Source organism: Gymnoscopelus microlampas (assembly GCF_963454915.1).
Source record: "Gymnoscopelus microlampas genome assembly, chromosome: 13".
Lineage (NCBI taxonomy): Eukaryota > Metazoa > Chordata > Actinopteri > Myctophiformes > Myctophidae > Gymnoscopelus > Gymnoscopelus microlampas.
The window spans coordinates 3,992,639-4,005,662 of record NC_139950.1 but is presented as its reverse complement, the minus strand read 5'-3'; the positions used below and the strand labels follow the sequence as shown (position 1 = coordinate 4,005,662).

General features: G+C 39.4%; 1 protein-coding gene across 1 annotated transcript in view; it reads right to left on the bottom strand.

Moving 5' to 3' along the window:
• LOC311059114 (WAS/WASL-interacting protein family member 1-like) overlaps positions 1-13,024 on the bottom strand; it is a 41,304-nt gene that overhangs the window by 17,240 nt on the left and 11,040 nt on the right. Inside the window, 1 exon segment of the mRNA XM_084076762.1 lies at positions 1,181-1,287. Within this exon segment, the coding sequence (XP_083932888.1) occupies positions 1,181-1,243 (63 nt within the window). The 5' untranslated portion in view covers positions 1,244-1,287.

The following is a 13,024-nucleotide window of genomic DNA, read 5'->3' as shown; positions in this document are numbered from 1 at the left end:
ACAAACCAGCGATGACAAACCAACCCGTGATATCACGTCTTCTTTTATATATTCTTGAACCGATTATATGACAAAGGTCTCAATCGTTCAGAAATATAGTGTTTGTTCATAAGCTGGTCCAGCCGTCTCTAATTCACTATTTTATTTTACTTACCGGTGCGAGTTTGCCCCCCATGAGCGTCATGGGTGGCAAAAACTTTATTACAAAAGTTGGAATGACCACTTGAGCTTACATTAAGTTATGTTGTACTTGTACTTATTAAAGAAATTGCAGATCTAAATGCTTTAGATCTGTAACTTTTGAAAGATTTTGATACCATTTTTTATCAAAAAAAAAATGCAAATAGTTTTGGACTTTTAATTGTAGTAGTACATTGAGTATTTCTACATCGTGGTATTGATCCTTTTACTTAAAGGAGAATTCCGGACTAGCCTTTTTCTTACCTTTATACGATGTTATTATATCCTTGGACGAGTGGTACAGTAGAACATTTTCTATTTTTTGTGTGTGATATCTGACGTTCATATTGACAGAAAACCCTCCACAGTGGGTCCACACTGTTTTTAGCTGCGGTGGACTCGGGATGGAGTTATGAAAATGTTCCGCTTCTAAAAAAAGCCTTCGAAAATCCTGACCTAAGCTTTCTGAAAAACTTCAAATATTGATTCCAAAATTCCAAATGTATGTTGCACTATACAGTACCAGTGGTTTCTCAACCAGTGGTCCGGGGACCACCAGTGGTCCTTGAGGGGGTTCCGGGGGGTCCCCAGCCAAACTAATAGTTAGGAACCAAAATGACCCGTATGTGTCTCTAACTCTGAGAGTGTACAAATGGTCCCATTTGTACACTCTCAGAGTTAAATGAACATTAATGATGATGATACAGTGTAGATTGGGAACCCCAAGAAATCAAAATGGTTGAGTCCCTGGCATATCTTTTCGAATGGGGGTCCGGTGGGCTAATATGTGTCAATTTGGGGGTCCTTGACGCGAAAAAGGTTGAACACCACTGCTATATACTGTACATAGCAACAAGAACCCCAAAAGGGGTTAGTGTCCGGAAAACAGTGTCCGGAAAAAGTTCCAAAAATGTGACAGAAGCGTCCTCCGGTTTTCCGACGGTTTCGGGGGTTCCAAGTAACCCCTATTATAGTCATGAGGGGTTGATGTGAGACTCACCACAGCAAAGGTGGGGGGAGGTGGGGGTCCGGGCGGGGGAGGGGGGGGAGGTGGTCCTGGCATTCTTCTGTTCTCTTCACACTTTCAGGTGCGCTGGACGTTGCACACTGGAGAGGACACACACACACACACACAGGTTTGTGTTACGATACTTGCTGTGAGGACGTCAACATTGTAAGACGGTGATTTTTTGGAAGCCATTTAAAAACATTTTAAAAACGTCATTTGTAACCATAAGCCGAAACATTTTAGATCTACAAGCAGTCTTGGAGATCGGCTATTTTTTCGGTGCACGACACCAACTAAGTGTAAATTAGACATAACTCCATCTCTGATCTCTAAACCTAACTTCTAAATGTCTAATCCTAATCCCAAAATGAATATTTTCCAAATTTCTCCAAAAGAGAATTCTACCAAAAGAACACCATTTCTCTTGTGAAGACCAGGAAAATGGCCCTCACAATGTCCATTTGTCATATGCTAACACGCACGCGCGCACACACACACACACACACACACACACACACACACACACACACACACACACACACACACACACACACACACACACACACACACACACACACACACACACAACCTTATTCTGAAACGTAAACTCAGTAAAACTATGTCTAAACCTAACCTTATTCCTAAACGTAACCTCAGTAAAACTATGCCAAAACCTAACCTTATTCCTAAACACAGCCTCAGTAAAACTATGCCTAAACCTAACCTTATTCCTAAATGTAACCTCAGTAAAACTATGTCTAAACCTAACCTTATTCCTAAACGTAACCTCAGTAAAACTATGTCTAAACCTAAGCTTATTCCGAAACGTAACCTCAGTAAAACTATGTCTAAACCTAACCTTATTCCTAAACGTAACCTCAGTAAAACTATGTCTAAACCTAACCTTATTCCTAAACGTAACCTCAGTAAAACTATGCCTAAACCTAACCTTATTCCTAAACGTAACCTCAGTAAAACTATGTCTAAACCTAAGCTTATTCCTAAACGTAACCTCAGTAAAACTATGTCTAAACCTAACCTTATTCCTAAACGTAACCTCAGTAAAACTATGCCTAAACCTAACCTTATTCCTAAACGTAACCTCAGTAAAACTATGTCTAAACCTAAGCTTATTCCTAAACGTAACCTCAGTAAAACTATGTCTAAACCTAACCTTATTCCTAAATGTAACCTCAGTAAAACGAATACAAGAATCACTAGGGGGCGAGCGGTCCGGCGCCTGTGTTTTGGGGCGAGCCTTCCGGTTACCTTTGTATTATATAACCCTGAGCTAAACTTCCAGTAGTTGTGTGCCGGTGTCACGCACCAGGAAAAAAAAAAGGTGAGCTTGTAGATCGGCTACATGAATGTAAAAATCTAAGTCTAAGAATCTAACTCTAAAAATTGTTCGCTTGTGAGGACCAGACCAGGACAGTTGCCCTCACAACGTCTCACTTTCTCACACACACACACACACACACACACACACGATGATATGAGCCACAATTTGAACTCATAAATCCGTTGACATACAGCCTACATTAAATCCTTCAGCTAAACAGGAACTAGAAGGTGTGGTGTTGTGGTTTTAGGGAACTTGTTGTCACCACGCGACGTGTAAACATACATCGTTGCTGTCGGGCAGAAATCTCTTATCTCTATCATTTTACATTTTGAGTTTTACTGTAAGTTAACGCCCTACTTGATCATACTACAGCGTCACACAAAAGTAGCAGATCTGCGAGCTTGTAGATCTGCTACTTTTGCATTTTTTTCCCACCTGACAAAGACGATATTTATACATAGGTGACATGGCAGCTTTAAAAAAAATTGATTTATTCAAAGATTTAAACAAATTTTCACGATATTCTTTTTTTTTTGCAGATCTACAAGCTCGTAGCTTTTATATCTGCTATTTTTTGAATAGCCAAAGTATAAAATAATGGTTTAAGTGGTTACACAGTTCCCAGTTTTAATGGGTTTAAATGTGAAAACCAATGGTTTTCACATTTAATTTGTGATCATGTGCATCTATGTAAGTGTCTCTGTCACATGTCACTTTGGTCTGATGAAAGGCATGTAGCCCAAAACGACACAGCATTTTCAGGTTTTAACCCATTAGATCTACAAGCTCATAGCGTGGCACCAAGTGCTGCGCTATGAGTTTTTATATTATGCTTTACTTATGTTGCTAAATATCAGTGGTTCTTAAACCTTTTCATGCCAAGGACCTCCCAAAATTATTATGTATTTGGCCGTGGACCCCCGTCTGAACATATTTGGTTCCAGGGACCCCCAGAAGCAAGGATTTGAGTTGAAAATGTATTACATTCAAAGATTTGCACACGTTTTTAAGATTAAAAAATAAATAAATAGATGAGCTTGTATATCTGCTATTTTTAAATAGCCCAAATAAATCTTAAAATGACAGATGTGTTTCCGGTCTTAATGGGTTAGGGTGCAATGAATTAAAAAAATGTCTCTAACCCATTACACCGGGAAAGCATTATTTTAGGGGGTACCTGACACACAAAAAAAGAGATGGGGGCCCGCGGCCAAATACATATAATTTTGGGGGTTCCTTGACACGAAAAAAATTGAGAACTACAGTACTGATTCAGAAGCCATGTAGGATCGTCCTTAACCCTTTAAGACTGGGAACGCATCTGTGTGTCATTTTTAGATTCCTCTGGCTATTCAAAAATATGGGATCTACAAGCTCATATGAGCTTGTAGATCTGCTATTTTTGAAAAGTCGTGAACATTTGTGCAAATCTTGGAATATATATATATATATATTTTAAAGCGAACATTTGTAAAATATCTAGTTCCAGGGAGCCCCCCAGAAGCAAAGATTTGGATAATTAAATATTAGCCCAGATTTTCATGATTTTTCAAAAATAGCAGATCTGCAAGCTCATAGCGCGGCACTCGGTGCCGCGCTATGAGCTTGTAGATCTGCAATTTTTGAATAGCCCAAAGAAATCAGAAAAATTACTAGGGGTGTGCCGATACACTAATTTCACGAAACAATATGATACGATATTGGGCTCACAACTTCGATACGATTTCGATACGCACTTTTTTATTATGAAAATATATGGGGGAGAAAAAAAGCAAATGCAAACAAATAATTCTGTTTTTGCATTATTCAGACATGCAAACTTGTAGCTTTTCAGCTACAATAGCCGCTTTGAATCCAAATAGGGCAATAGTGTGACACCTGACCCGAAAAAAAACAACATGTTGTCACCCTTTTCACCTCGGGGCTGTTTGCATGCCTGATTATTATTATTGTAAAAAAAAAAAAAAAATCAAGATATTTTTTTTCCCAATACGATACATATCGTCACGAAAACGTATCGCGATATATCGCGGGACGATATATCGGCACACCCCTGAAAATTACACACAGATGCGTTCCCGGTCCATCAGTGTGCGAGGCGAGCGTTTCATTCTCTTAGTTAACACTATTATACAGACAACCTCCTGCAAGGTAAACTGTACACTCTGGGGACTCTAATAGAGAACCAACCATTCCAGTGCCCTGTGTGGGAAATTCAACTTTGCCATTAAATGTGTTTAATGGCCTGGCATTACGATTTACGACGTAGGCATTTATCAGACGCTCTTATCCAGAGCGACTTACACGTGTGAGGTCGGAATAAGCAGAGTAAACATGAACTCTTAGTCAATAAACGGCAAGGTAAATAGTCGAGTACAGAGAGAACAATGTATAGAGCCTCAAAGGAAGCTGAACCTATAGGATACCAGGTAAACAGCCTACTCAAGTAAATTTAGAATTCCGGCCTTTTACTTGTAATACAGAATTTCTACATTGCAGTATTGATACTTTTGCCCCCACTGAATCTAGGCTATATCTAAACAACATTCTGTACAAAAAAACATGTGCACATGTAACCAACATCTGCATCCTAAACTATGGAGAAGAAAGGTGACAAGAAAGGATACAAGGAGAGAGGAGTGCTGTATGCACCACTATAAACCATCTACTATACACCATACAGGGGCAACTGGCGGCCCGGGGGCCACATGCGGCCCCAACCTTCACTTAATACGGCCCGCATGGTTAATATCAGAATACTGATATATTATTGATTTCAGCTGTTACAATTCCATACATGCAAACATGACCCACTTTAATTACTTCAGTCTATATTAGTAGCTTAATGACTAAGTTTTAAATTTATATTGTCTTTTTCATGTCCAATGTATTTGTATCTAAGTTCATAAAGTTAACATAAGTATAACTAAACGCATTTGAAATTAAATAAAAATGTTACTTTTCAGGATTCCAATTCAAAAATTGCAAAAATAGCAGATCTACAAGCTCAAAACTTGTTGCAGTGCGACACGTTTTGAGCTTGTAGATCTGCTATTTTTGCTACTTGTGTGTGACTTAGAATGGTATAAAGTACGGCATTCATTTACAAAAAAAGTTAAAATATAGAGATAAGGGGTGTCTGCCCGACAATATATGCAATGTGGCCCTCTGGAGTGAGTGTGGAAATATCAGCCTGATCTCACAGAATTTAGCATACATTGCACGGACCCAGTGCACGTCATTCCGTGCATACAGTAGTTGCCTAGAAAACCCGAAAATCCATGCATATGTACGGCGAGTCCCACTGTGGGCGTAACCAGTTGCAACCCGGAAAAACCCGGAAGCAGAGCAGTCCCCACAACAAAATGTACCATTCTGTGCCTATCGGTGCATAACTCAAACGGCGCTGAGAAGGCTCAAGGGAACGTTGCAACGTTCGGGACGTTTTGAGGTATTTGTACTTTACTTGAGTATTTCCAATTTCCAATACTTTTACTTCTACTCAACTACATCTCAGAGGCAAATATTGTACTTTTACTCCACTACAATTATTTGAAAACTTTAGTTACTAGTTACTTTTCAGATATAAACTATGATATAATGAAACATACATTAACCACTTCAGCCCTATTTTATACCTAGGCTATTTGAAAATAGCAGATCTACAAGCTCACAACGCGTCGCATCGCGACACGTTGTGAGCTTGTAGATCGGCTATTTTCAAATATTTAGTACTTTTACTTTTGGTACTTTAAGTACATTTTGATGCCAATACTTTTGTACTTTTACTCAAGTACATTTTTAATTCTGGACTTTTACTTGTAACAGAGTATTTTTATATTGCAGTATTGATACAGTACTTTTACTTAAGTAAAGAATTTGAGTACTTTTTCCACCACTGATACTAAGTTGTGTGAGATCGGGTTGGGAAATATAGTGGCCCTTTCCATCATCAAAGTTGCATCACCCCTGATCTACACTGCACAGTTCATCTGAGATTCACCCAACACTCAATACAACCTGTCACTGAAGGGTGGGCTTGGCTCAGAATGCAGCCAAATCCCAAGCGGTATAATTAACCCCTTCAACCCGGGAACGCATCGTTGTCATTCTAGATTTGAGCTATAACCCCTATTTTATACTTTGGCTATTCAAAAATAGCAGATATACAAGCTCATAGCGCTGGCTAGGACATTATAAGCGTTAGCTTCTTCCTGCTGCTTTTCGAACACATATGATTTATTGTTTGTTGAGATTGTTGGATTAGTTTTTGATTGATTTTGTTATTTTTTTTTAATTGTGATGTTCGAAACAAATGAAAATCAGTACTTTCTTTTTACTTTATCCACCATCTGTCTGTTATTCATTCTCTGGTAGAAACCATTTTACTTTGTATCTACCTCACTCCTCACCCTGTCTCTCTCACACACACACGCACGCACGCGCGCGCACGCACGCACGCACGCACGCACGCACACACACACACACACACACACACACACACACACACACACACACACACACACACACACACACACACACACACACACACACACACACACACACACACACACACACACACACACACACACACACACAGGGGGCCACTTCCTGTATGCCGCTGACAAACAGGAAGTCACCACATGGCTCCAGCACCACAGTATTGGGGTTGCTGTGACAACACGTTGCTGTCTGAATCAAACCCTGAGCCTCCGTGTTCTGTTCTGTCTCCTGTGATGCAAACACCAGTACATTTACTCAAGTACTGTACTTGAGTACAATTCCAAATACTTTTGCTTTACTCGCGTACAGTATTGTTCACTTTTCAGCACTTATGCTTCTACTCCACTACATTTCAGAGGCAAATATTGTACTTTTTACTTACACTTATTTGATTTTTTTTTTGTCTGAGTAGAGAAATTTCTTCCTAAGTGAATTCCTAAGAGAAGTCGAGTCAGACTCATGAAATTGTCTTATACGTTTTTAGCTATGTTCTTATTATGATGATTCCCAATCCTCGTAACTTGAAGGGGTGTGCCAGTTAATCCTAATTATCATAGGGACTCGCATAAGAGAAGATTTGTGCATTATTCACGATTTTTCAAGATTTATCAAAATGTTTCGAAAGTTGCCGATCTACAAGCTCAAAACGGGCAGTAAGTTAATGCGCTGTGATGTTGTAGATCAGCTGTCCCAAAAAGAGTATAAAACAGGGTTAAAATGGTTAAAACTGTTCCTCGTTTTGCTGTGGATCTCCTGGAACTCCCTCAAGGTCCCCTGAGGGTCCCCAGACCGCACTTGCTCCGAACCGTTGCTCTAAATGTATACGATAGAAATATTCTTGTCATTTAAATCCTATATCATACAATTGTAGAATTGAAGTAAACAGAAAAAAACCTTATTTTGCGCAAATATCAGCACTCAAATGTGCCTAAGAGTGCTCTTGTCTCGAGTGTGCGTAGATTATGTTCTGTAAGCACAAATCACAGTTAAGAAAACCTTGGTGTATGCCAAAATCTTCTTGAAAACTGTGTAAGTTTTGTCGAAGAACAAATTTCCTCTTAACCCATTGAGTGCCAGAACTTTTTTTTTTTTTTTTTACGTTTGGCAATTCTGGCACTCAATTTTACTACCTATGAGTATGTAAAAGAACAAAAACGAATAAACAACAATTATTTCTATATTATGTTGTCCCAGTGCCAGAGTTTTTTTCACAGAAAACAAAAAGTGCTTAGGAAGCGAGATACAGCCTTTTTCATTTCTAAGTTAAACAAGGAGTGGATGGAGCTGCAAATCTTCAGATGATGATATCTTGGGTTCTGGACATGTTTTTCTTTTACTATTTTTTCAAAAACACGTCATTGGCACGTTGAGCCATAGCGGTAAAAACACGTGAAACACGTTAATGGCACTCAATGAGTTAAGAACGGTTGGTGAATGAGGTCCATTGATGCCATGTGGTGTAAGTGATATTTCTTTGGTTAAAACAAAAGGTTTTTTGTTAAAAAGTTAAAGTTCTATATTGTGATAGTAACCACTGCTATATACTGTTTATTCAGTAACTCTGAATCTGATGAGTCTCCCCGTCTCTCCGGCTCTTTAGTAAACATAAAATACATTTTCAGACGGGCTACACATTTCATCCAGAACTCCACAAAGATCATTCATCAGCTTGTTGTTCTAGTTCAAATGTTGTCTGCTCGCTTAATGGTTTAATCACGTCCAATTTCACTTGTTTATCCTGTGCGAGTTCTCTCTCCTGATTGGATGAAATTGGTACCGATGCCTCAAAGCAACACTCAGTCAAGAGTGCTTTTTTCTTGAAGCTGTCAGAGCCTTAAATGAGGACAAGAAAGCAAGAAAGAACAGAGCATAATGTCTCATCCCTCCTCTAAATTTTCAAAACAAAATTCTCGATTACATTTTTTTTTTGTTGATTCAAAATCGATTCATTTCCCGATTCAGCCCAGAACTTGCCACTTCTCAAAAATGTCATTACACAAAAATCATAACGAAAAAAAAAAGAAAAACATTTTCTAAATCGTTTTTTTTTTATGATAATCGATACTGAATCGTCCAACATGAGAATCGCGATTCGTATCGATTTTTTCCTGCAGCCCTAATAGTCATTTGTAATGCATGAATGACAAGCGTAAAGTGAGCCAATGATAAGAGTTAAACCTGACTCTGAGAGGACAGCTGTTGTCTTCAATGAAATGCATGTGCATTGTTCTTAATTTGTGGTGTATAAGACAACTTTGTGTATTCCTTTAATTTTCCGTGGCAGTTCCGCACTGAACTCCACAATAACTCCACAGAGAGCGGCTCTACTCGACTCCTCACCCAGCTCCAACCGACGGAGAACCAGCAGCAACGTAAGACATAAAACATACACAAGCCCCTTGCTTGATTTTGCTGCTCATAAACGATATAGTTGTATGGCAGGCCAGGAATCATGTTCAATGTGAGCGATTGGCTTACAATAGCCGTCTTGGGAGTTTTGGTAACTTTGAGAGGGTACAAATACATGGACCACACGGAGTTAAATTAATAGACGTCGGAGCAGACCCTGTGTATATTGTATCTGTTGAACTTGTGTATGTGTGCCTGCAAACAAAATAAGCCCCCGAATCGGCATTTATGTCCAAAAACTGCGTTCAATTTACAGATCTTGCGACCTGTCACCTGACACCCGAGTGGGGAGGTCCTGCTCACAGTCAGCCAGTAGCCTATAGGCTCTATGCACAGCAGCCATATTGGGAATGAATTGGGCCCCTTCCTTACTTCCTTCACAGGTGTTACCAATGATACTAATTAAGGCTCTGTTCCATTTAGTGTGGCATAGTGGTTGTCTTATTTTCAAGTCTTATTTTCCATAACTCAGAGAGTGTACAAATGGAACCAAATGGACCCTTACGGGTCCATTTGGTTCCATTTGTACATTCTCAGAGTTACACACCCACCATAAGGGGCCATTTTGGAACCAAAATGGAGTGTTTCTAGTAAGCCAACATGCACGATATCAGCACCCTGACCAGAATGGAACAGAGCCTTCATTAGTATCAATTCAATTCAATTCAAAGGGCTTTATTGGCATGAGAAAACATACGTTTACATTGCCAAAGCAAAAAGCACAATACAACAATACAGCAATACAATCAAAACAAAAAATGTACATTTGAAAGTCAGAATCTTCAATAGATCAATTTCTATGTGAAGGAAGTAAGAAGAAGCCCAATTTCTTTCCAATATGGCTGCTGTGCATAGAGCCTATTCTGCCCCGGCCCGGATGGAGGAAAACAGACGGTCGGTGGGCTAACAGATAAAATCACGAGCTGGATTAAGACATTTTGGCTAAATATGCTTCGGTTTACAAATGCGTACGCAGAAACACTTCCGTTGCTTTTATTGCTATGGTTAACGTTTCAGTTCCTTGAGCTGGAATCGAACCCTGATCTCCAGCTAAGCAAACCACACAGCTGCACAGAGTCTGGGGTATTTAGCGACGCCACCACAATATTAGCCTATTCATTCATTTCATTGATAATAATAAGCCTACAAATAAACTGGAATAACTGCTCTGAATTCATTTTCTAATAAATATTATTATTCAAGGCCAACAATGTATTCTTTTATTTTAAGATATTATGTATGTCCACTTTGAAATTGCGCAATAAATAAAGTGTGGGGTCGCCACAATAATTCCCCCATAAAATTGGGTTGTGGTATAAATACGTTTGAGAACCCCTGGTCTAAACAATATGATCTGTAATATAATATATAAATATAAATCTGTACATTGAAACTATAGAAACTATAGGACGCCAGGTAAGCAAATAAATCTGGCATCTGTCTAAATTGCATGCTATGCTATCTAAATGACACTTTAACCTTTGCATAGGACTGCATGGTCGTCAAGGCTAGGTCAAGATAATGGCAGCTATGAGAGAAATAGACAACATTTCCTTCCACAGTCACAGGTCTGTATTTCAGAATTACATACAGTAACTATTTACAATCTCTCGGTCTTTCTAGCATATAATATTAGTTAACCCTTTAACTCATTCACTGCCTAGAACAACTAAAACGACTTTTGTCCCATAAGCCATGCCTGCCTAGAACGACTAAAACGACTTTTAAAAAAAAACACATTTCTTATTTTAAATTTGACCCGAAGACCAAGGAGATATGATTTTTCGAAGATCTAGACTCCCATCCACTTCCTTGTTAACTTAAAAATTCTGTATCTCGGCTCCTGAGTACTTTTTTTTTTTCAATGAAAAATCTTGGCAGTGGGCAAACGCGGCCAGAAATAATTCAGGCAGGGAATGAGTGAAGATCGGGAACGCATCTGTGTCTTTCTTTGGATTTCTAGGGCTATTAAAAAATAGCAGATATACAAGTTCATAGTGCGGCACTCTCTGTGCCGCGCTATAAGCTTGTAGATCTGCTATTTTTGAAAAATAGTGAACATTTTTGCAAATCTTTGAATATATATATTTTTAAAGCGATACTTTTTAACTCTTTTACAACTTCTGGGGGTCCCTGGAACACAATATTTTTAGATGGGGGTCCACGGCCAAAACTGTTAGGATTTAGAAGACATTTGGAGAATACCCAGAAGCAAAGATTTGAGTTACAAATGTTCGCTTAAAAATATATATATATTCAAAGATTTACACACATTTTTTTGTTTTTTTCAAAAATAGCCAAATAAATAAAACAATTACACAGATTCGTTCCCGGTCTTAATGGGTTAAAGGAATAGTATGTAACTTTGCCCTGCGTTTACATAAAACGGTATATATTTTTATACCCATCATTTCAGCAGTCATCATCCACTGGAGTAGTGTGGTGATGTCCACATTGTCATTGTGTATTTTGGTTGTATTTTGGTGTTGTCACTGATTGTTTTGGTAGGCGGGGACGTTTTTTGGGCAACCAAAAACGGCCAGTGAAAACAGCCACATACACCAAGAGGACAGTGTGTTTCTGCAGGTAAACACCACCACACTACTCCAAAGGCTGATAACTGCTGGTATAAGAAATGATGGATAAAAAAAAAGTGAATATATTGTTTTGTTATGTAAACACAGGGCAAAGTTACGTATTAGGCCTTTAAGCACAGCCTCCCTCTTCAGATAGTTTCACAGAGAGAGAGAGAGACAGAGAGTGAACTCAGTGTTCTGGCCTGCAGGGATCTAGGATTCCGGGTTGTGGACCCTTTGATGTGAACACACACACACACACACACACACACACACACACACACACACACACACACACACACACACACACACACACACACACACACACACACACACACACACACACACACACACACACACACACACACACACACACACACACACACACACACACACACACACACACACACACACGTGTTTTAGTTTACAAATGCCCATAAAATGGCCTCTCCTTCATCCTGCTACCGAGTGCCTGTTTTATCCTGGATCTGTGCGTGTGTGCGCGCGCGCATGTGTGTGTGTCACTACCATTAGCAGAGCAGTGTGTGGTTCTCAAAGTGGGGTCCTGGGACCTCCAGGGGGACTATGAAGGGGGTTTCAGAGGGTCCCCGGCAAAACGAGGAACGAACGAACGAGAGAGAGAGAGAGAGAGAGAGAGAGAGAGAGAGAGAGAGAGAGAGAGAGAGAGAGAGAGAGAGAGAGAGAGAGGATGCAAGGGGAGTAGAGGTGGTGAAGGTGAATGAAGAATCCAGAAATGAAGAAACTACTTGATGAATTGAAGAAATCAAGAGACCCATTTTAACAACAGCACAACTATATCAAAAGTCTGTTTGATAAACTACAAAACACCGCTCATAGTATGATTTTGATTATTTTATAACGAAATCCCCTGAAAAACGTGTCATACAAAAAAAATAAAGTTATTAAACACTTTCGTGAATTGCACGAGCGAAGAATGCACGGGCGTGCCGGTGGGGTTCAACCGGCATTCATTCACACGCA